Source organism: Sciurus carolinensis, chromosome 2, assembly GCF_902686445.1.
Source record: "Sciurus carolinensis chromosome 2, mSciCar1.2, whole genome shotgun sequence".
Taxonomy (NCBI): Eukaryota; Metazoa; Chordata; class Mammalia; order Rodentia; family Sciuridae; genus Sciurus; species Sciurus carolinensis.
The window spans coordinates 59,051,874-59,076,625 of NC_062214.1; the positions used below are offsets into that span (position 1 = coordinate 59,051,874).

The 24,752-nt window shown below is 37.0% G+C and overlaps 1 protein-coding gene across 9 annotated transcripts in view; it reads right to left on the reverse strand.

Moving 5' to 3' along the window:
* Akap13 (A-kinase anchoring protein 13) overlaps positions 1 to 24,752 on the reverse strand; it is a 358,212-nt gene that overhangs the window by 253,541 nt on the left and 79,919 nt on the right. For all 9 annotated transcript variants that reach the window (XM_047540454.1, XM_047540456.1, XM_047540458.1 and 6 more), the window contains one exon: positions 24,546 to 24,589. In XM_047540454.1, the coding sequence (XP_047396410.1) occupies positions 24,546 to 24,578 (33 nt within the window). In that variant the 5' untranslated portion in view covers positions 24,579 to 24,589. The remainder of the gene's footprint in view (positions 1 to 24,545; positions 24,590 to 24,752) is intronic.

The window sequence follows — 24,752 nt, forward strand, 5'->3', positions numbered from 1 at the left end:
GAGTTCTAAAGGAAGCCGTTGTCATCACCTGTTTCCAGAAGCTTGCATTCTTGGTCACAAGACCATCACCTGTCATTGGGCTTTGGTGAAATCCAAACTGATTCACCAGAAGAATGTCAGCCCCTCTGTCCTAGGGTAAAGGAAAGTCAGAAGTTAGGTGACTTGATCTGCCTTCACTGTAGTTTCTGGACCCAAGGAAGGAGTAGAGTGGATAGCTTTTTGTGTCATATGGCATCACACGTTTACTTTTCTTTCTTTTTTTGCAGGGGACGGGGGTTACCAGGGATTGAACTCAGGGGCACGACTACTGAGCCACAACTCCAGCCTTTTTTTGTATTTAGAGACAGGGTCTCATTGAGTTGCTTAGCACCTCACAGTTGCTGAGGTTGGCTTTGAACTCGCAATCCTCCTGCCTCAGCCTCCTGAGCCGCTGGGATTACAAACCAGCCACCACGTCCAGCTCACATAGTTACTTTTTAATCCTAAATACTCACTGAGACATACAATCATGTTCTTTCTACATACACCCAGGTTACACACACAAAAAAGTGAAAGCAAGGTCTTCACCATGTAGGGGGTAGCGTTTCAATAATACAGCAGTTGGCAAATTTCATCTATAAAGACCTAGATGGTGAATATTTTAGTTTCAGTGGAATATATGGTCACTGTTGCAACTACTCTATTCCACTTTTTGTAGTCCAAAGCAGCTATAGACATACATAAAGAAAAAGGTAGGAGCTGCGGTTGTGGCTCAGTGGTAGAGCACTTGCCGAGCATGTGTGAGGCATTGGGTTCAATCCTTAGCACCACATATAAATAAATGAATAAAATAAAGGTCTATCAATAACTAAAAAAAAATTTTTTAAAGAAAAAAATAGGTATAGCTATGTTACGATAAAACTTTATTTCCAAAAGTAGGCAGTGGGATAGTGGCTTACAGGTTCTATTGTGCAAACCTCTGGCCTAATAATAAATTTTTTTGAGGGAAGGCAGGGAGCAGTGCTGGGGATTGACCTTAGGGCCTCATTGCATGCTAGGCAAGTATTGTACACTAAGCTACACCCCCAGCCCAGAGTCTCACCATACTGTATTGCTTGGATCAGATAAAAACTCTGATCCCTCTCTCTTGAAAGAAACACAGATCAAAAAAAAAAAAAAAAAAAAAAAAGTGTATATTCCAGAGGTTCACACATTAGCCTACCCCACAACATCAGCAAAAAGCAGATTGAGACCCATGACTTAAGTAGGAGAAACTCATGCAAACTCACAGGTACAGTCACATAAGAAGTGCTACAAACAAAAGCATTTCAAAAAGTGTTGTGTCATAACAAAAGAAAGAACAGGAAAAAATAAAATCTGCCAGGGTACAATTAGGTAGGTTAAAGATTATCCACAGGAATAAAACTTAAGGTGACTCTCAAAAAAACAAAAAACAGGAGAAGTTGACTAAGGAAACAAAGGATAAGTACGCTCAAAGAAGGTGAAAGGATATGCAAAGGCACAAAAGTGAACAAATACGGCATATTCCAGGAATTACGTGTGGCTTGACCACAGGGAACACATAAGCAAAAGACAAGACCAGAACAAGGACTTCTGCCTTTATACTCTAGACCAAGGGGAGCCATGAAAAGATTAACATTATCTGTCCTGTGTACTTCTATACATAGTTGGTGAAGATCAAATAAACAAGTATTTTACATGACATTAATCTTCACTGTTTTTCAAATATCTCCTTATCAGTGAGGTCTTCATTGGTTATACAAATAAAGTAAGAACTCTCTTGCCCTAACTTTTATCTTGCTCTGCTTTATTGTTTTCTCATAGCATCTTGTACTATCTGGCACACAGATTTATGCACGTGTATAAATATATTTAATATATATACGTATACAAAAACATGTGAACTCACCAAGCTCCTCCTATTACGTAAGCTTCCTTAGGGCAGTGACCATATTTTGTTTTCATTCAATGTTATATCAGTGCCTAAAAGGATGTCTGGTTGTTTTAAGCACTCAATAAATACTGGTTGAATGGATGAATTACTAACCTCAGTTCTTTCTGTAAACAAACTTCCCTCTCCTCAATGAATCTTCTCCTCAATGAATCTTAAATAAGATGACTAGATGAGAAACCAAAAGATCTATAATCTAATGCTGAGTATAACAAATTTTTAGCTCAGATATCTTTAAAAGGTAATTTAAGCTAGTTGTGGTGGCACATGCCTATAATCCCAGGGGCTCCGGAGGCTGAGGCAGGAGAACCTCAAGTTCAAAGACAGTCTCAGCAACTTAGCAAGGCACTAAGCAACTCAGTGAGACCCTGTCTCTAAATAAAATACAAAAATGGGCGGGGATATGGATCAGTGGTTAAGTGCCCCTGAGTTCAATCCCCAGTACCCCCCAAAAAAGTCATTTAAAACATAACTAAGAGTCAAAATGACTATAGACAAGAGAACATAAAAGAATCACCCCTTTTATTTAACCTATGGGCTTTACTCATCTCTCAGAGATGAAAAATATTCAGATACACTTCCTGTCCCTTGGAATGTAAAGCCCACTCTAAACTGGCAGGCAAAGCCCTTTCAGCTTATCTTGGAAAATGCCTCAAAGTGACTCATGCAACATAAATAGAAATCAACTGAGAAACTTACTGACTTTTAGCACAAACTAAAATCATTCCAGATACAGACTTTGGTTGATTTCACTGTTAGACAACATAAACAATTTTATTTGACATTTAAAGTTACTTTTTATTTCAACCAAGATAATCTTTTGCCAGTAAAGGATATTGGCCAATGAAATTCCTATAACCTGCATTTTTATTTTGAATCCTGCATAAGTATGTTCCAGCCCAAAGCATCCATCTCCTCAATACTAACACATGACAGTATTATTTTAAAATGCTAATAATAAAAATATAAATTCATACTTCTCGCACCATAACTTTGCAACACTAAAATATAGGCAAATCTAACATTTCCAGGAACCATTTATTTGATCCACTAAGACAAAGCCAGCAGATGGCGCTCAATAAATCTATTGAGTTCTCCATGAAGTAGTTGGTAAAGTTTCTCCCTAACATTGGAAAAGAAATCAAAGTACAAAAAGTTTGGAAATCATGTAATATATGGTCCCCTCAATGAGAAATTCTCCTTAAAAATAAGAGAGATCTTTAAAGTTCTAAGAGTATATACTACATAATCTCTTTTAGTTTCAAATATACAACTCTGCCTCGGTTTAGCAAACCTAAATTAATTTTGGAGAATGTTGGCTTTCCTGGTAGCTTTAAAAAAAAAAAAAAAAAAAAATCCAGCCTCTCCCTCTCATCACTGTTTCACAACTCTCTGGAACTGCTAAAATAATTAAGTCAATATTTTAAAAAGAGACACTCAAACTTTTGTGACAGGACCAGATATTTGGTTGAAAGGCAGACAACTCAGGATTTTCATTAATTTTTGCTGAAATTTTTAATGAAAGGTTGGAAGTTATTACAGAACATCAACCTCTCTTGGATCCCCTTTCCTCCCTTCTTCCTTGTCTCCCCTTCCAGAGAGCAGATGGCAGAAGCTTATACTCTGGTATTCGGTCACTGACTGAAAAGGAGACATGTTCTGTCATTAAACACTATCGCCCTGACTTCTGTCCTGATTCATCTCTCACGGTTACTTACCAGCTTGATTATTTATCATCCTTCATTCCCTTGGTTTTCCTCTAAAATCATCATTAAAGTTGGGTGGGGCTGCAGGCCTCTAGGACAACCCTCCACACACTACAAAGCATAGAAGAGTCTCCAAAACCCTTATCAAGTCACTCCCCTGAAACTCTTAAATGGTCAAGAGGATAAAATCCTAACTCTTGAGCATGTCCCTTCTATTTGTACTGTACAAGGACACTCCACAACCTAGTCTAGTTCAAGTTTATTTCTCCAGCTTCATCTCCCTAATAAAGCCCAAACCCTATGCTACTATCATATCATACCAAACAGCTGACAGTTCAAGGATATGTATTTTTGGTGTTTTTTTGGGGGGGGAGGGGAGCGGATTCCCATGTGTGCATACAAGCACATGCTAGGTATTGAATGCAGCGGTGCTTTACCACTAAACTATATTTCCAACCCTTTTTATGTTGAGATAGAGTCTTAGTAAGTTACCCAGGCTAGCCTCAAACTTGCAATCCTCCTACCTCAGTCTCTCAAGTAGCTGGGATTACAGGTGGGCACCACTGCACCCAGCAAGGACATATATTTAAGCTTCACTTTTATTACTTGTCTCGTTGCTTAGCCATGCTTCCCCATTTACCTGTCATGCTGATGGTTAGAGCAAGATAGCAAAGCATCAAACAACACAATTCTCTCTATACTGAGTAGAAATCTGGGTTCCTTCCTCAGGTGAAAAATCTACTTACTTGACTTAACATATACTATACCTGACCCACTGCATGTAGATCAAGGTCCCTCCAATTCCTTAAGCCCATCAGGTTTGGGAATGGGCAATGCTTAAGTAGGAACCCAGCAGGCCAAATACAATCACCTCTATTCAGATATCATTTCTAAGTCAGGATACAACAAACCATTATTAGTATGGAAAAGATCCTCAAAACTGTAAAGTGGAAAACCATCAACTACATCAAAATTAGGAAAGGAAGTTGCAAATACAGAGCAAGGAGGCACTGCTGGGTGGGGCTGGTCTAATACTGGAAGAAAACCACAAGCTTTGAAATCATATGAATCTGATTCGTTTAGCAAGTACCTCAAATCCTTTTAGGGACCTGCTAGACTATAAACTCTATGAGGGTAAAAATTTTATCTACTATATAAAGTCACATATTTGAAAAGCATAAAACAAAAATGACTCTCTCATAAAATGGTTACAGTGTGCCAACACTGTTTTAAATGTTTTACACAGGGCTGGGGTCTAGCTCAGTGGTAGAGAGAGCTTGCCTGGTGTCCGTTAGCCTCTAGATTCAATAAGTACTACTGCAAAAATAAGTAAATTTAAAAATAATAAAACAAAAAAATATTTGTTTTACACCAATTTAGGTCAGCATTTAATTCCCTCACATCTATATAAAGTATTAGCACTGGAACTAGGAATGCCAAGTACCAGCATACAGTATATTTCCTTCCATCCTCAAGTAAATTAGTCTACATTTCAGAATCTCCTTCTTTATACCTCTCTTTACAATCTCTTTGAGTATACTATTTTTCAAATACAGTCAAATAAGGTATAACAAATTTTAATATATTTTGTTTTTACTTAATTATGGGTAAAAAAATCAATCTGGATGGCAAACTGGCTTTATGAAATTCTTCTGAAAAATAGTCAAAAGGGAATATAGGAACAGTAAAAAACTTACCAGATTAGTTTTAAAAGTAAATGTAGAGTTTTCTTAAAGCTGGTTACTCTTTCTAACAAATAGTTATATGGGCATTAAACAATACATAGTACTTAAAAAGTTCTTATCTAAGATGACAAGAAAAAACTATTTGAAGTTTTTGAAGTTTTCCTTTGAAAGTAACGAAATTTTTTAAGCTCTGTGAAAATTTATCTAAGATACATTATACATTTCAAGGTTTTCTTAGGGGTAGGAATATTAACTGAGCAACTGTAAAGTACTAGGATCTTTACCTGTGGGGATAATAATATTGAACTGTTGAAGACTGAATGGTAACCTGTGAAGCATTGCCCAAAGTACCTGATACATAATAAAATAAGTATATAATAAAGGGGAGAGAGTGCTGTCATTTTAACATGCTGTTTAATCCTAAGAAAAACCCTGCAGAATGGGCACCACTCTTAAATTTTTCAGATGAAGAATCTAAGGTTCCTACAACTGGTAAATAATACTGCAGAAACTTAAAGTCCTTATCTAGACAGCTCCTAGGTACCTGCAACTTTTCTCTACATGCTTTTTCTAAATTTGGTCCTAGGACCAGCAGTATCACCTGCGAACTTACCAGAAATAAAAATTCTTAACTCTGCCCCAAACCTAGTAAATCAGAAATTCTGGAGGTACAGCCCAACAACCTGTTAAAAGCCCTCCACATGATTCCAATGTACACTCCAGTATGAGAACCAGTATTCCCACAGCAGTCCAATCAATTGTGCCAGCCATCACAAAACTCTAGTGTCTGGTCTAACTGGCTTCCCTTCCTCCCAACTGATTCCACTTTTTAACATCTTGTTCTGCCTTTCAAAATACCATCAATGTCCTTATTTTATAAATCCTGAGCAATAGCCTGCTTCCTTCTCACATCATCAGGGTTAAGAATAAGAGAGCGCTGTGCACACACACACTATTTCTCTCTCTACTTTCTGGCTTCCATGAGCTGAGCTACAATGCTGTTCTTCCATGATGTTCTGCCTCACCAAAGAACCAAAGAAACAGAGCTGACCAGAGACTGAAATCAGGAGTCAAAATAAATCTTTCCTCTTCTTAAATTAAAAAAAAAAAAAAAAAAAAAAAAAAAAGACACATAGTAGCTCTAAATGCATTGACATCATTAGGAACCTTGGCTTCTGGTTTAAATTCTAGTTCTGTCACTTACTAGGCTACATGACCTCAGCAGATGACAGAAGTTCTCTGAAACTGTCCATCTTAAAAATACAGGAAAAAAGTTATGTCATGAGGTTGTGAGTATGACTAAATGAGAAAATGGAAGTAGGACATATGGCATAATGGATAAGTATTATTGGTACTAAATACATGGAGGCAGTTGTGATTTTCACTATAATATAAAATATATTTCTGCCTGCTATATAAAAGTGCACGTGCACATGTTATGGCAACTGAAAAATCAATACCACACCATAATCAATACTCAACCTAAGAACTGGGGCTGAAATCTCAGCACACCATTTCTCAAAATACCCATCCTTGTACTATAGTCAAGGAAAGGAACCACTTTTAATTCTGAGGCTTAGTAAGATAGGGACAACACATAATGATACCCATAGATGTGGCAAGAAAAAATTATATTTCACAGAGATCTAGAAAACGAGGGTTTGTGGAGGAAAGAGACTTGCTATAAGAAATACCTACAGTAGTAGTTGCTTAATATTACACAGCCTGGGATCCCTTAAGCACACAAGATAGTACATACTAGGCAGTGTCAGCAAAACCTAATAAGTTTTACTAGAAGTAGAATTTACGCATACCAGAGGTGACTAAGGATTCTGTTTTCATAACAGTAGGTTGAGATTGGTTCTAGTGTTTAACAAATTCAAAATAATGACAGGAATGGTAGGAAACAAACCCACAACCAGACTGGTGGATCTCATGAACTAAAAAAGGAAAGTACCATCGCCTGAGCGGTAAGATAAAACTCACATTTCCTTCTGTGGACAAAACAAGAGAGACAGCTGAGAATGCCACCCTAGCTGCCAGATGCTCTGTACATCACATGGGGTCAGCTGTTCCAGAGTTTTGTGAAGGGTTCCAAGGATGCACAAAAGCCAACAGTTCTGTCTTGGTTTAAAAGAGTTAACAAACAAAATTCTGAGTATAAGTGGAAGCCTTTTATACTAAAGGGTAGGTACCCTAAGTTATGCTCCCACATAAAAGGATACAAAGGAAACAACCAGAATCTCTGAAGCAGAAATGCATACAAATGAGAAAAAAGTACCAAAAATGTGCATTACAAGGCCATTAATTAATAAATTTGTGTACCTTTCAGAAAAAAGTAAATTCTATGCCTCTGCTGATATAAATACATTTTCAACATTCTGTGTGAGCAGAGCTAATCATGGACTTCCGAAGTGCAAGTTCAGTGGGCTAACTTCAAGAATTGCTAACAGTTTCATCTTAGGTGGTATAGCATATTTCAAAGAGGGCAAAGAAAATCTTTAACTTTATAATAAGGATATTAGAACATTAAAATGTAAGTCTTTCCATCACAACTTCCCCTTGAGTAAAATAAGAAAATAATTCCTAATTTATAGATTTATCAGACCATTAAAGCAAGATTAGTATAGTAAGAAGCACACACAGGGAATTCGAAGTAAATAATCCATACACAAACAGAAGTATAAGACTATTTTGACTAAAATTCAATTTTTCTATGTAGTGTCAGTCTGAGGATTTCACTAGGAGAGAGTATCCTACAGTCCTCATCCCAGATGTCAAAGCAAAGTGGCACTCTGTCACTGGTTTCAGGTCACAATGTCCTCCTGTGTGGTTTCATTTCTGGAGTGATGAGCCAAACAAGTCTTCCCTTTGGGGTCATAAACCTTAACCATAAAAAAGGAAAGACCTCATCTTTGGCTAATTAGACATTAATAAGCATCCACACATGAGGCAAAGCACTTACTGAAGATGAAATTTAGTTCTACTTGGGAACGCTTAAAACATTTTAGGGCCTATTATGTGCAGGGTACTGTGATACACACTTAAATAAAAATAAGAGCAATAAAAATAATTCAAATACAATCTGATTTGTCAATTTCTTTTTTGATGCTGTGACCAAAAGATCTGACAAGAACGATTTTAAAGGAGAAAAAGTTTATTTTGGGACTCATGATTGCAGAGGTCTCAGTCCATAGACAGCTGGCTCTACTGCTCTGGACTCGAAAGTTAAGGCAGAACATAATGACAGAGGGTATGGTAGAGGAAAGCAACTCAGGACATTACACCAGGAAGCAGAGGCAGAGCTCTGCTCAACATGGGCAAAATATAAACCCAAAGGCATGCCCCCAGAGATTCACCTACTTCAGCTACACCCTACTTGCTACAGTTGCCACCAAATTAATCCCTACCAGGGGATTAATGTACTGATTAGTTTAAACCTCTCATAACCCAATCATTTCACCTCTAAACTTTATTGCATTGTCTCACACAGAGATTTGGTGGTAGGGGCACCTCACATCTAAACCATAACAAAGTCCCCACCCTCAAGATGCACACAATAGAGCCACATGTGGCAACTGAGCCCTCTGCAATGGTGGGACTAATTTTTTTAATTTTACTTCATTTTAATTAAACAGCCATATGTAGTGACCACCATACTGAACATAGGAGCTCTACATAAACTCACCACCAGGTATCCTCCAGTGTAAGCTGTCCAACCCAGTCCCTCGGCACCCCTGATAACACTATGTCTACATCTAACTCAAAAGACTATATTTCCTCTTCTGGATATGCTCTTCCATCTCTCCACAGCCTATCTGCCTAGGCTGGCAGAGCATCATTCTTCCTGAAGGCTTCCCAATGATTTCTGCCAATGTCTTGTTCCTCTGCCTTCTATGAGCTTCACTGCCTGCACAGTTTATCTAGCACCTGAACAGATATTGCTGGCACTGTCATTAACCACTCATCTGAATCCCTGCCTCCCCAATAATCTTCTTCCTTAGTATCTTTTAAATTTTTTAAATTTTCTTCAATTCACCTAATTGGTACTTCATAAAGACTTATTCTGAATGAACTAAAGGTACAAAACATTACATTTCAATCTTCACTAGACAGCAACTCTTCTTTTTCCCCCATTGGAAAACTTAGAAAATACCAAATTATTATAAAAATCATCCTGTAAACAAATACTGAAAAGTCTTTGACCTACATACTTTTGTCTGTTCTAAAACTGTCAAGGAAAAGTAAGAAAATACTACTTACAGCCAGGCATGGTGGTGCACACCTTATAATCCCTGCAGTTTGAGAGGCTGAGGCAGAAGGATCACTAGTTCAAAGCCAGCCTCAGCACCGTAGTGAGGCCCTAAGTAACCTAGCGAGACCTTCTCAAAATAAAAATATAAAAAGGGGCTGGAGATGTGGCTTGGTGGTTAAAATTCCCTGGGTTCAATCCCCTGTACCAAAAAGAAAAGAAAACACTACCTACAAATGTAAAGCACATTAACTTGAAACCAAGTTTCTGGAAACTGATTAAGATGTCCAACAAAATTCCTTCTACAATTCTTGCTCTGTAAAACCATCAAATGCTAGACTGAGGAACACCTGACTTCCTTATTTCTGCTGGAACAGTGAGAATTTATTTAAATACAGGTCTCAGATTTGACTGGACAGGACTACCAGTCCACAAAATATTGGGGTAGACCCATGAGAAAAGTACTGTTAAGCCAAGGTAGGTAACCCATTTAGAGATCAGAAGACTGATAATGTGCTTTGTAGGAGCAAAATATAAACAAACAGCCAAATGAAAACCACGGGTTATTTCAAATACAGTTACAGAAACACATTTCTCAAAAAGAATGAAAAAACTGTGCCATTACTAAACTGGTCCTCTTCTCTACAATGAGGCAACTGAGAACATTAAGTTCGGGCAACCTAAGTTCTACAGCTCTTTTAAAACACTGACCTATGCAAACTGTATTTATTCAGGAACAATCATTGTTTAAACTGATTAAAGTTTTACAATCTCCTCTCTCTGAGCACAGTATCTGCACTGGCACATTTTTCTTCCAATATTGTTTGGGCTCTGAGGTCTGTTTTAATTAGCATTAGCAGACCACATTAATCCACCACACAAAGTCTAAGGCTTTCCTGAGGCTGGAAACATTAAGTCCAGAGTGGACAAGAATCCAGTGTGGTAGAGAGAAAAATTCAAAGTGTTTTTCAAGATCTAAATGCAGGTGCAAGAGATATGCCCTTCTGATTCCCTTCTTAAATGGGATTTTTAGCCATTCACAACATCTGTACCCCACCCCCACTGCAGTTGCTAGTGGCCTCCTATCAATCCTCATTTCTCTGGATGTAAAGTGGAAATATTAACCAAATGTTATGTTTTTTATTGAGATTAAAACAAGCAATGTGTATTAAAGTGCTGGCTATAGTACACTGCCAAAAATAGGTTCTCAGCCAATACCAGTATCATTATACTTTTTTATTTCCTTGGAAAACAGAGAACAACACCATAAAGAATGGTCCCTGTTCTAACAGCAACAGCTAAAATCATTAGAAATGGTTTTGTTCTGCGTTTTAAATAATGAAAGGTATCTAGTGCCAGAATTTTTTTTTCTTATGATGTTCCTTTATTGTTGGGATGTTTTCCCCTCATTCCAAAAACTGTTATATGCAAACACAGTTGGTACTAAGAGAAAAAAAGAGGAGAGGAAGAGAAAGATAATAAGCCAGATCTGTTGGGGTTCTGGAAATTTGTTTTGTAATTGAAATGGCTCTTCCTCTTGAAAATCTAATAAACATGGGCTTCATCCCAAACATATGGCAGGTAATGATTATTAGCCCATATATTACATTGGAGCAAATCTTGGAACAAAATTTATATATTGCTTCTGAGTATCTTATCAAATTAAGCACTTTTGAAGTACTTTTTAAAGTATTAACTTTGCAGGGGGGAATATGCCTTTGGTTTTCCTGAGGGAGATGTAGAGATATGTTCATGTTGACAAAAAATTTATTTAGAGACATAAAAAAGCAAGTTTATAATTGAAGAATCTGAAAAATGCACCCCAAATGTTCCCTCTTACAATGTGTTCTTATGGTCATCTTGGTTAGTAGATAATCAACATCGAATATAAACCATCAGGTCAGATCATTGGTCAGTCCAACAATCTCCTCAATCTCCTCTAGAGTTAGAGCTGCATGTGACATTAACCACAAGGTATCCAAGGTATCCATGGATTAAATTCTGGATTGAAGAGAAGGAAAAAGATGTTTTATAAAGGATGCTACTGGGATAGAGAAATTCAGAGACAGGTTTCCATAAGAGAATGACGTTAATGTTAACAATTCCTGTTTGTGTTAATTGTACTATGATTACAAAAGAGGTCCTAGTTCTTAGAAAACAAAGTTGAAACATTTATAGGGAATGGGGTATAATGGGTACAATTTTCAAATGACTCAAAAACACAGAAATACATAATAATGATAAGCAGAGGTGACTAATGTAATGAGATGATTAGAGGTGAAATTATTATGGTTCTTACCATTTCTGTATAAGCTTAAACTTATTTCAAATAAAAGGCTTTAAGAGTTTAAAAACACATGATATGGAAGATTAAATCTGCATTACTTATAAGAAAAAAGTCTTAAACTCATATTAAGATTTTCATGTTTTATGGAACAGCTGTGAACTTACAGTAAGGCAGATTGGAAAATGGATTTGAGAGGTACAATTTTGGAAAAAGTCTCCCCCTTGCCATTTATTATCTGAGCCACCTTGAGCTTATGTTTCCTCAGGAATGACAACACAAATTCCTCTACCTTCACAACTTCACTGTGAAACCCAAATGACATATGGTATGCAACTATTTAAACTATTGGATACTATTCAAACATGAGCTTCTTATTATTACACAGTTGTCATCCTGAAAAATTATAAGGATGCAAATGAGGTTTGCATACTATTAGGTAAAGTATTCAGAGAAAACCAGACAGTGAAATGGACCAATAGCAAATTGTAAAAATATGGTGGGTTTTTCCTCCCAAAAAAGTACTTTAGTCAACAAAGAATATAAAAATGAAGTCATTTTTTAAAAAAATAAAACTCAGATAAGTGAGAGATATAGCCAAAGATATTTCTCAATTTAAGGATATCTACTTATATCTAAAACATGAATCTTAAAAATTACTAAGAAGATCTAAAACAACTTCTCCTCAAGAATCCAGGCAGCCCAGGACCAGCAGATACACATTAGGATAAACGGTATTTCTAAAGGTCTGACTTAATCCCAAGTTCCTAGGGCCACCAAAGTTCTAAGAGCATACACCAAATGTAAGGAAAGATGGACCCAAGGGACAGTCAATTATCTGTGAAATTCTATAAGATATAACTTTTCCCTCATCTCCTAAGTTTCCAACTTCATTCTGGAGAAGACAGGCCCAGCACTACTTTGCCCTCACTAAGCCCTTAGTATTCACTTTAGAGCTTTTGCACTTTATTCCCCTGAGCTACAACAATGCCAACATCTTCAAAGGGCTGGCTCCTCCGAGTCACTCAGGTTTCACCTTATAAGACATGTCCCTCCCCTCAGAGGCCTTCCATCACCATCCACCTAAAACAAAATAGCTCCTAGTCACCATCATCACATCCTCTGGTTTTACTTATTTTCATACAGCTTTTCTTCCTGATAAGTTTTCTTCTAAGTTGTCTGCCTCTCCACACTGTAATGCAAGTACATAAAGAGAAGGATCTTTGGTTTTGTTCATGGCTAAATCTTCAGCATCCAAAGAGGATACCTGAATGTTAAGAATGAATTCCCCAGCTCCCACCTAAAAATCACATCTAAGTCTGATGTGGGAGTGAGATTCACTGATTCTAGGAATAAAATATTAAAGGTTCAAATGCAACTAAGGTTTCTGTAATTCCTCCTCTCCTGACTCAACTTTGCTTTCTTTCTCACTGTCCACTATTATAATTCCATCTACTCTTTTATCTTAAAGAGATTATTTATTCTCATAGTAAAAAGCACCAATTTTTTCAAGATGATGGGTACTATCCCTACTTTAGGCCATTTGCCTGCCTCTCGCCTGTCCATGGCCTGCCTTACTCCTATCCATCACCCAACGCTCGAGGTTCACCTCCCGATCGTCTGACAATAGTCAGCAAACCGATCGCCCACGGCCAGTGGAGCAACAGCTGCCTGCTGCTGCCTGGAAGTTCACTGTGACAGTACCTGCAGGTTTGATTACAGGTGGCTGCCGCCATTTTGAGACAACAGCCAGGCCCCGTAGGACCCCTGGCCGGACTGACTGAGCCCTGTCTCCAGGATCCCTCAGCCCGAACGATCACTCCCTGCCTCTGGGGCCCTCACATCGACTGACTGCTCCTTGCCGACAGGACCCCCAGACCAACTGACTGCGCCCTATTATCGGGAGCCCAGACTGACTGATTGCACCTGGCCTCCAGGATCCCACAACCACACCAAACACACCGGACCTCCAGGACCCCTGCCGGACCAACTGCATCCCTTCTCCAGGATCTCCAGCTGACCATGTCCACCCCTGAGCTGCAGCTCCCCATTTGCCAACACATTTCGAAGCCAGAGCGGCCATCTTGGATAATCCTGGAAGCCATAGCTCCGATCTTTGGGTGGGGCAAATCCCATCCTGCGACGCCTGCTGGAGGCTTGAAGCTCATTGTCAGGTACCTCTCATGCATCAGGCTACTGAACACTGGGAAGTTTCATTAGTATATGACTGTTATACAGATTTTCTTTTTTCTCCTTTTTAAAAAAATTTAAGTTTTTATTTCTTTACTTTTATTGCTTTCTTTTCCTTTGGTTTACCTGTTCCCTCAGAGTCTCTTTCTTTCTCCCTTTTTTGTATACTAACATCCGATTTCTTTTGATTACACTCTCACCCTTTCTATTTTCTAGAACTTCTGTGTATTCTTTTCTTATCCCATTAACAGTCACATCCTACTTTAAACCAACTTCCTTGCCCCACAGTTCCAAGCCCAAATTGCCTGCTATCAAGAGGACATTGTCCTATAATATGTTTAAAGAACAAGTTCATCACTGCCTCCCTGTGCCTGACAATGGCATCAGTTGTCACTCACCTCCAAAACTCTCTATCAATTGTCATTCAGTCTTTCTTCTCTTTCATTCCCCATTTCTAACAAAGCATTTGGTCCTTCTTCTATTTTAAAATATTTCTTGCACCTGCCACCGTCTCTCCGTTTTTAACTCTCATTAGCCTATATATACTATCATACAGAAAGTGGTATTACTAAACTTTTCAGAGTTTTTATCATCACCACCCAATGGAATCTAAACTGCAATTCTTATAAATGCATCTGGCAATAATCAATATTTCTGTGGAGGCTGTTAGAAATACCTGAACTAGTAACTATGTTGCCTAACACAAAGGTCAAGGAACAAAAGCATAGTCACATTGCACTCCTGGTTGTCAAAAGTTCTAAGTCAGCCAGGCTCATGGTGCACTCCTGTAATCCCAAGTGGCTTGGGAGGCTGAGGCTAGAGGATCCAGAGTTCAAAGTCAGTCTCAGCAACTTATCGAGGCACTTAGCAACTCAGTGAGACCCTATCTCTAATACAATATTTTTAAAAAGAGCTGGGGATGTGCCTCAGTGGTTAAAGTGCTCCTGGGTTCAATCTCCAGTCCCACCCAAAAAAAAAAAAGTTATAAACCATTGAACTCTGAACATTTCACCAAAATAATTCATTAGAAGAGTTTCATTTAAACATTCAACAGTATAATTTCTACCAATTGCAACTTATTCTGGATGCATCTTTATTTAAAGACTGACTAAAACATTTATTTAGAATCCAGCCTATTTTTCTTAACTTACAGACAGAAGTTCTCAGTATTCTGTGTTTTCCATATTTAGTTGCAGTTTTCCCTCTCATACTGATGATGCTCACCCCTAGCTGATCCCAAATGTGAACTAAAAGAAAAACTTCAATATAACCCTGCCATTCCTTTACTCATTATTTTTTTTAGGTGCAGAGAACTGTACCCCCAGTTCAATAAACTGCCCCAGGACCACTATTTTTCTTCACCAAAATGTCATAAATTACTGTGATTTGACTCAGTTAATTGAGAATGCAATATACTGTCACTTTCCTTTTTAAAAAAAAGGATAACAATCTACTAAGAATTACTAATAATAAGTATATTTGAAATCTGAAGTTTATTCTTCAGTAAAGTCTGTCCAGTTCACTTAAACACATAATAATTTATGAAGCACTAACTTTATTAAGAATAATCCTCAAAGCTGAGCCTTGCTTCCCTAGCAGAATGAAACTTGTATAAACTTAACAGGGTTTACGATGGTTTCTATGACACAGGCTCAAATCACAAATTTTACCACCAGAGAGCTATCCCCTTTATCACAACACATTCAGACCTCATCTCCTCATCTTTAAGATGGAATGGCTGAAGTAGATAGTATCTAAAGTCTTCATTAACTATATAGTTCTCAGACTCCAAGAAGGTAAGATCAGAAGGGTTCTTACTCATCTTTCTGCCTCTACCCTCTTCTTCCCAATTATCTTTCACACTACCACCAATAAATTTTCCCAAACTACTATAGTATTAGTTTCCTGTTACCATCACAAAAAAATCACCAAGTCAGTGGGTTTAAAGAACACACATATATATTATACAATTCTGAAAGTCAGAAGGCTAAAATGAATTTCACTGGACTACAAACAACTTTATTGGCAGGGCTATGTTCCTTCTCAAGTTTCTAGGGGAGAAAGTGTTCATCTGCTTTTTCCAGTTTCTAGAGGCTATAATCCTGGGCTTGTGGTCCCTCTCTCCACCTTCAAAGTCAGCAGTGTGGTATCTTCAAATCTCTGAAACTGACCCCCGACTCTCTTCACACACTTATAAGGACCCCAATGATTACGATGGGTCACCAGGATAATCTCCCATCTTAAGATCCATAATTTAATCAATGAGAAGACCCTTTCACAGCATAAGATAAATACACTCACAGTTTCTAGGAATTAAGATGTGAACTATAAAATTCCTAGATGAAAACATAGGAGAAAATCTCTGTAAACTTGGTTTCAGCAAAGAATTCTTAGGAAACCAAAAGTGCAAGTAATAAATAAATAAATAACTGGGTATTAGCAAAGGAAAATATTTGTCCTTCAAAGAACATCATCAAGAAAGTGAAATGGCAACCCAGAGAACAGCACTTTTTGCAAATCACAAACCAGATAAGGAACTTGAACTCAGACTACACAAAGAATCCTTACAACTCAATAATAAAAGACAACCCAAATTTTTAAATGGGCAAGGGATCTGAACAGACATTTCTGTAAAAGATATATAATGACCAGCAAGTACATGAAAAAAGTGATCAAGATCATTAGCCATTTGGGTAAGGCAAATCAAAACTATAATAAGATATCACTTCAACCACTAAGAGGGCTATAATCAAAAAGACAATAAAAATGTTGGCAACGATAGAAGTTGAAAGCCTCCTGCATTGTTGGTAGGAATGTAAAATGCTACAGCCACCATGGAAAACAGTTTGGCAACGTCTCAATATAGTAAACAGGGTTATCATATGACTAAGTAATTTTAGTATGTACACTCAAGAAAAATAAAAACATTCCTACACAAAAACTGCTGTTCACAGCAATATTATTCATAACAGTAAAAAGTGGAAACAACTCAATTGCCCAATAACTGATGAATGGATAAATGAAATGTGGTACAGGCATACAACAGACTATTCATAAGTAAAAAGGTACCGATACGAGCTCTAAAATAGATAAACCTTGAAAACATGCTGTTAAACAAGGCAGTCACTAAAGGCCACATATAGCATGATTCCAAATATATGAAATTTGTAGAATATATAAATAAAAATAATAAGTAAATAAGTGGTTGCCAAGAGCTGGAAGGAGTGGGAAGTGAACTGCCAATGATTATGACCTTTCAATTGGGGTGATAAAAAGGTCCTAAAGTTAGATAATGATCACACTGCACAAATGGAAATGCAGACTGAGCATCCTTAACCTAAAATCCAAAATGCTTTTCCAAAACATAAAACTTTTTGAGCACCAATATGATGCCACAAGTGGAAAACTCCACACCTGAAAATGTCACAAAATTATTAAAAATTAATTTTAGGCTGTGTGACCAAGATATACATAAAACAAATTAATTCCATGTTTAAACTTGGGTCCTATCCCCAAGATATCTCATTATATATATGCAAATATTTCAAAATCAGAAAAAATTAAAAACATGAAACACATCTGGTCCCAACAATTTCAGACAAAGGATACTTGATCTATATATAAAAACCAAAGGGCAGACGGACGCGGGCACCACACCCACCCGCCCTCCCTACTACAGATGGACACCGGACACTGAGCCTGCCCTTGCTGGGGCTCCCTAACTTCTACAAAGGTTGGTGTAGGCATTTTGAATTATTCCTGAGGGCAAAGCCACCATCATTGGAAGGGCAGCTCCCTTCCTGAGACACCAAACGGACACTGGAAGCCCTTTTGACAGGTACCTCTATTTATTCACTTACATTTTACACCCTTCCCCATCCTCTTCATTCAACACTAGAAATACTATAAATAATAATGAAACTCATCCTGTTTATTACAATAATGTTAAAGTCTTTATAGGGACTATCTGGTTCAGGGCTACATTTTCTTTGCATTGGGTACTGCTAATGTTGATCGCCCCTTCAAAGGAGAGGTACTGGAAAACTGCAGGGTCATAATAAGCCTGCAGGGGGGAAACTTCAGTACCTCAGATCTTCACTTCTAGAGGGGAATACACAGACACAATATGAAAAAACAGGGGAATAAAGTGTCCCTAACAAACAAAGATACTATTTTGATAGAATCCAATGGCAGTAGAAATGACAGAAAAAGAGTTTAGAATCTGCACAATTAAAATGATCCATGAAGCAAAAGATGAGATAAGAGAGCAAATGCAGGCAATGAATGATCACTCCAAAAAACAGTTAAAACAGCAAATGCAGGAAGCAAAAGAACACTTCAAAAAAGAGATAGAGAATCTGAAAAAAAAAATCCACACAGAGATACTTGAAATGAAAGAAACAATAAACCAAATTAAAAACTCAATAGAAAGCATCACCAACAGAATAGATCTCATGGAAGACAGAATCTCCAACAATGAAGAGAGAATATTTAATCTTGAAAATAAAGTTAAACAAACTGAGAAGATGTTAAGAAATCATGAACGGAAACTCTAAGAATTATGGGATATCATGAAAATACCAAATTTAAGAATTATTGGGATTGAGGAAGGCACAGAGATACAAACCAAAGGAATGAACAACCTGTTCAACAAAATAATATCAGAAAATTTCCCAAACCAGAAAAATGAAATGAAAAAGCAAATACAGAGGCTTACAAAACACCAGGCACACAAAATTACACCAGCGCCATAACGAAGCACATTATAATGAAAATACCTCACATACAAAATAAATACAGGATTTTAAAGGCTGTGTGAGAAAAGCGTCAGATTACTATAAGGGGAAACCAATACGGATATCAGAAGATTTCTCAGCCCAGACCCTAAAAGCAAGAAGGGCCTGGAGCAATATATTTCAAGCTATGAAGGAACATGGATGCCAACCAAGAATCCTATACTCAGCAAAACTAACCTTCAGATTTGATGATGAAATGAAATCTTTCCACGATAAACAAAAGTAAAAAGAATTTACAAATAGAAAGCATGCACTACAGAACATTCCCAGCAAACTATTTCATGAGGAGAAAGTGAAAAAAAATACAAGTCTGCAAAGGGAGGAACTATCCTAAAGGAAAAGTCAATCAAAGGAGAAACCAAGTCAAGTTAAAACCAAAAATAAGCCAAAATGACCAGGAATACAAATAACATCTCAATAATAACCCTGAATATTAATGGCCTAAACTCAATAATCAAAAGACCTAGACTGGCAGACAGGATTAAAAAGAAAGACCCAACAATATGCTGCCTTCAAGAGACTCATCTCATAGAAAAAGAAGTCCACAGACTAAAGGTGAAAGGATGGGGAAAAAAATACCATGCACATGAACTCAGTAAAAAAAAGCAAGGGTCTCCATCCTCATATCAGATAAAGTGAACTTCAAACCTAAGTTAGAAGGGACAAAGAAGGACATTTCATACTGCTTAAGGGAACCATAAATCAGCAAGACCTAACAATCATAAATATTTATGCCCCAAACACTGGAGCATCTATGTACATCAAACAAACCATTCTCAATTTTAAGAATCAAATAGACCAAAACACAGTAATAGTGGGGGACTTTAACACACAGCTCTCACCACTGGATAAGTCCTCCAAACAAAAACTGAACAAAGAAACTACTGAACAAAATAATACAATCAATGATATAGACTTAATGGACATTTACAGAATATTTCACCCATCATCGAGTGAATACACTTTTTTCTCAGCAACTCATGGATCCTTCTTCAAAACAGACCATACGCTATGCCACAAAGAAGTCATTTGTAAATACAAAAAAAATAGAGATAATACCTTGTATCCTATCAGACCGTAATGGAATGCAATTAGAAATCAATGATAAAATAACAACCAAAAACTACTCCTCACCTGGAGACTAAATAATATGCTATTGAATGATACAATGATAACAGAAGACATCAGGGAAGAAATAAAAAAATTCTTAGAGGTAAATGAGAACAATGACACAACATATCAAAATGTCTGGGACACTCTGAAAGCAGTACTAAGAGGAAAGTTCACTGCATTAAGCTCATACATTAAAAAAATAAAAAGTCAACAACTAAATGACCTAACATTACATCTCAAAGCCCTACAAAAAGAAGAACAGATCAACACCAAAAATGGCAGACGACAAGAAATAATTAAAATCAGAGCTGAAATCAATGAAATTGAAAGAAGAGAAACAATTCAAAAAACTGACAAAATGAAAAGCTGGTTCCTTGAAAACATAAACAAAACTGATAAGCCTTTAGCCACACTAACAAAGAGAAGGAAAGGGAAAACTCAAATTACTAGAATTTTTTATGAAACAGGAAAGATCACGACAGACACCATTGAAATACATAACATAATTAGAAGCTACTTTGAAAATCTATACGCCAACAAAATAGAAAATATCGAAGACATTTACGAATTTTTAGAGACATATGAATCAGGAAGATGTACATAATTTAAACAGATCAATTTCAAGCACCAAAACAGAAGAATCCATCAAAAGCCTACCAGCAAAGAAAAGTCCAGGACCAGATGGATTCTCAGCCAAATTCTACAAGACCTTTAAAGAAGAACTAATACCAATACTCCTCAAGGTATTCCAGGAAATAGAAAAGGAGGGAACCCTTCCAAACTCATTCTATGAGGTTAGTATCACTCTGATACTAAAATCAGACAAAGACTCATCAAGGAAAAAAAACTTTAGACCAATATCCCTGATGAACACAGATGCAAAAATCCTTAACAAAACACTGGGCAAATCGCATACAAAAACATATTAAAAAGACAGTGCACCATGATCAACTGGGATTCATTCCAGGGATGCAAGGTTGGTTCAACATTCAGAAATCAATAAACGTACTTCATCACATCAATAGACTTAAAGTTAAGAATCATATGATTATTTTAATAGATGTTGAGAAAGCATTTGATAAAATACAGCACCACTTCATGCTTAAAACACTAGAAAAAATAGGGATAGCAGGAACATACCTTAACACTGTAAAGGCTATCTATGCTAAGCCCATGGCCAACACCATTCTAAACAGAGAAAAACTGAAAGCATTCCCTCTAAAAACTGGGACAACGTAGGGATGCACTCTTTCACCACTTCTATTCAACATCGTCCTTGAAATACTAGCCAGAGCAATTAGACAGACCAAAGAAATTAAGCGGATACAAATAGGAAAAGAAGAACTCAAGCTGTCACTATTTGCCAATGACATGATTCTATATTTAGAGGATCCAAAAACTCCACTAGAAAACTTCTAGAACTAATGAATTAATTCAGCAAAGTAGCAGGATATAAAATCAATACACATAAATCTGATGCATTTCTATTCATAAGTGATGAATCCTCTGAAAGAGAAATTAGGAAAACCACTCCATTCACAATAGCCTCAAAAAAATAAAATACTTGGGAATCAATCTAACGAAAGAGGTGAAAGACCTCTACAATGAAAATTACAGAACACTAAAGAGAGAAACTGAAGAAAACCTTAGAAGATGGAAAGATCAGCCATGTTCTTGGATAGGCAGAATTAACCTTGTCAAAATGGCCATTCTACCAAAGGCACTATACAGATTCGATGAAATTCCAATTACAATCCCAATGACATTCCTCATAGTAATAGAGAAAGCAATCATGAAATTCATATGGAAGAATAAGAGACCTCAAATAGCCCAAACAATCCTGAGCAGAAAGAGCGAAGCAGGAGGTATCATAAAACCAGACCTTAAACTATACTACAGAGCAATAGTAACAAAAACGGCATGGTAGTGGCACCAAAATAGACAGGTTGACCAATTGTACAGAATAGAAAGCAGAGACGAATCCACATAAATACAGTCACCTCATAATAGACAAAGGAGCCAAAAACATACAATGGAGAAAAGATAGCCTGTTCAACAAATGGTGCTGGCAAAACTAGAAACCCATATACAGTAAAAAAAAAATAATAAAAAATAAATTAAAAAAAAAATTAAACCTCTATATCTCTCACCCTGCACAAAACTCAACTCAAAATGGATCAAGGACTTAGGAATTAGACCAGAGACCCTGCACCAAACTGAAGACAAAGTAGGCCCAAATCTTCATCGTGTTAGCTTAGGATTAGACTTCTTAACAAGACTCACAAAGAATAAGAAATTAAAGCAAGAATCAATAAATCAGATGAAATCAAACTAAAAAGCTTTTTCTCAGCAAAGGATACTATCAAGAATGTGAAAAGAGAGCCTACAGAGTGGGAGAAAATCTTTTCCACCTGCACTTCAGATAGAGCACTTATCTCCAAAATTTATAAAGAACTTACAAAACTTTATGCCAAAAATACAAAGAATTCAATCAATAAATGTGCCAAGGAACTGGACAGACACATTACAGAAGAAGACACACAGGCAATTACTAAATACATGAAAAAGTGTTGAACACCTCTGGTAATTAGAGAAATGCAAATTAAAACAACTCTAAGATTTCATTTTACTCAAATTAGAATGGCTATTATCAAGAACACAAACAATAATAGATGTTGGCATGGTTGTGGGGGGAAAGGCACACTTGTACATTGCTGGCAGAGTTGCAAATTGGTGTAACCACTCTGGAAAGCGGTATGCAGAATCCTCAGAAAACTTGGAATGGATCCACCTTTTGAGCCAGTTATCCCATTCCTCGGTTTATTCCCAAAGGACTTAAAATTAGCATACTACAGTAAAGCAGCCACATCAATGTTTATAGCAGCTCGATTCACAATAGCTAGACTGTAGAACCAAACTAGATGCCTTTCAACAGAGGAATGGATAAAGAAACTGTGGTATATATACACAATGGAATATTATTCAGCCATAAAGAATAATAACATTATAACATTTGCAGGTAAATGGATGGAGCTGGAGAATATCATGCTAAGCCAATAAGCCAATCCCAATAAACCAAAGGCTAAATGTTTTCCCTGATAAGTGGATGATGATATATTATGGTGGTGGGGGGCAGGGGCAGGTCAGGAGTGACAGAAGAAGGGAGGAGCTTTATGTAGAAGGAAATGAGAGGGAGAGTGGGTATGAAAAATCATAGAATGAGACAGAAATCATTACCCTATGTACATATAGGATTACATGAATGGTATGAATCTACATCATGTACAACCATGGAAATGAAATGATGTACCCCATTTGTGTACAATGAGTCAAAATGCAGTCTGTAAATAATTAAAAAATAATAAAAAAATTAATTGTACTTCTGAAAGGGAGACTATATGATATGTGAATCAACAAAGTTGCTTTAGAAAAATCTAAGGCATTTATCATTTCACATGCAAACCAACTGATGAACATATATCATCCCCCAAATAATCTGGAAAGAAAATAAGAACATAAAATATTTCCTAAGAGCATATATTTTTCTTTTTATGTTAAAATCAACATAAAATCAAGTATGCAAAAGAATTATATGAATGACCTGTGTTGGAAAGAGAAATGACTATTGTAAACAGCATGGATAAAAATAATTAAATACACAATGAACAGGAGCTTTAAAATATACACCATCAATGACTACTTGGTAGTCAAAAAAACAAAACCCCTCGCCTTTGTCTTTATTTGGGACTGAGCCTCAACACTCTCTTTACAGCTATCTCCCTTGATTCCCCAATTGAAATTCATCTGGGCAAGAGTTTCTACAGTTCACCCAACCACCACTCATCTAACACTACCCTTGTCTCCCATTCCCCTACCATCTGCCTTTTGTCCTAAACAAACGGAGGAGATATTTCAACCAACTAAGTCATCCTGATTCTTCAAGGCCTGACTCAAATCCTATCACAAACAAACTTTTCTTACCCTCTCCAGAACACAGCAACCAAACATCCACTGGCCTCTCGCAACTGTCAGTAGCTTTAGGTGGCTCCTCCCCAAATAGCACCCTTCTGGCACCCTAGTGTAGTCAATTCACTTCCACTCCTTGTCTAGCCTCAATCTGTTAATTTATCCATTTCATCCTATAATTCCCTCACTTCAAGGAGAATGATGTGTCAGCTTTCACCCAGAGTCCCATGGTAAACAACTCTTGCCAATGACAGGGTGCCACCTAGCTGCAACACAAGGTAACTGACAATGCAGTGGGAAAATGTGCACTTTAACTTTCACAGAAATGCACTGCAGTAAAACAAAGAGTATAGTACCATTTGCAGGGCAATTTGTTTCATAGGTACATCTTATCACCGTGACTAGATTACTTCACAAGTCTTATAGGTATTATTTTTTCTCAGCTCAGTTCCATACATGTATTAGTCAATTTAGTATTTACTACATCAAACAATTACTAATGCAAAAAAATTATTTAATCTCTATCACATGAGATTATGACTTTATTATAATTACTAAACAATAAAGATAAGTACAAAATAAAAATAATCACATTTACTCACATATAATGGAGCTTGTTGTGGATTAAGTTTCATGACCCAGGACACTGAAACAGAAATGGAAGAAATAAATGAGAATCAAATTAAAACTGGTCACCCACAGTTCTATGAGTATAATCCTAAATCTGAAGTTACTATATATCCAGCTTTCCTTAGAGGTTTGGGAAAGAAGGAAGTTCAAGGATTATAGAATTCCTCGTATTCCAGATT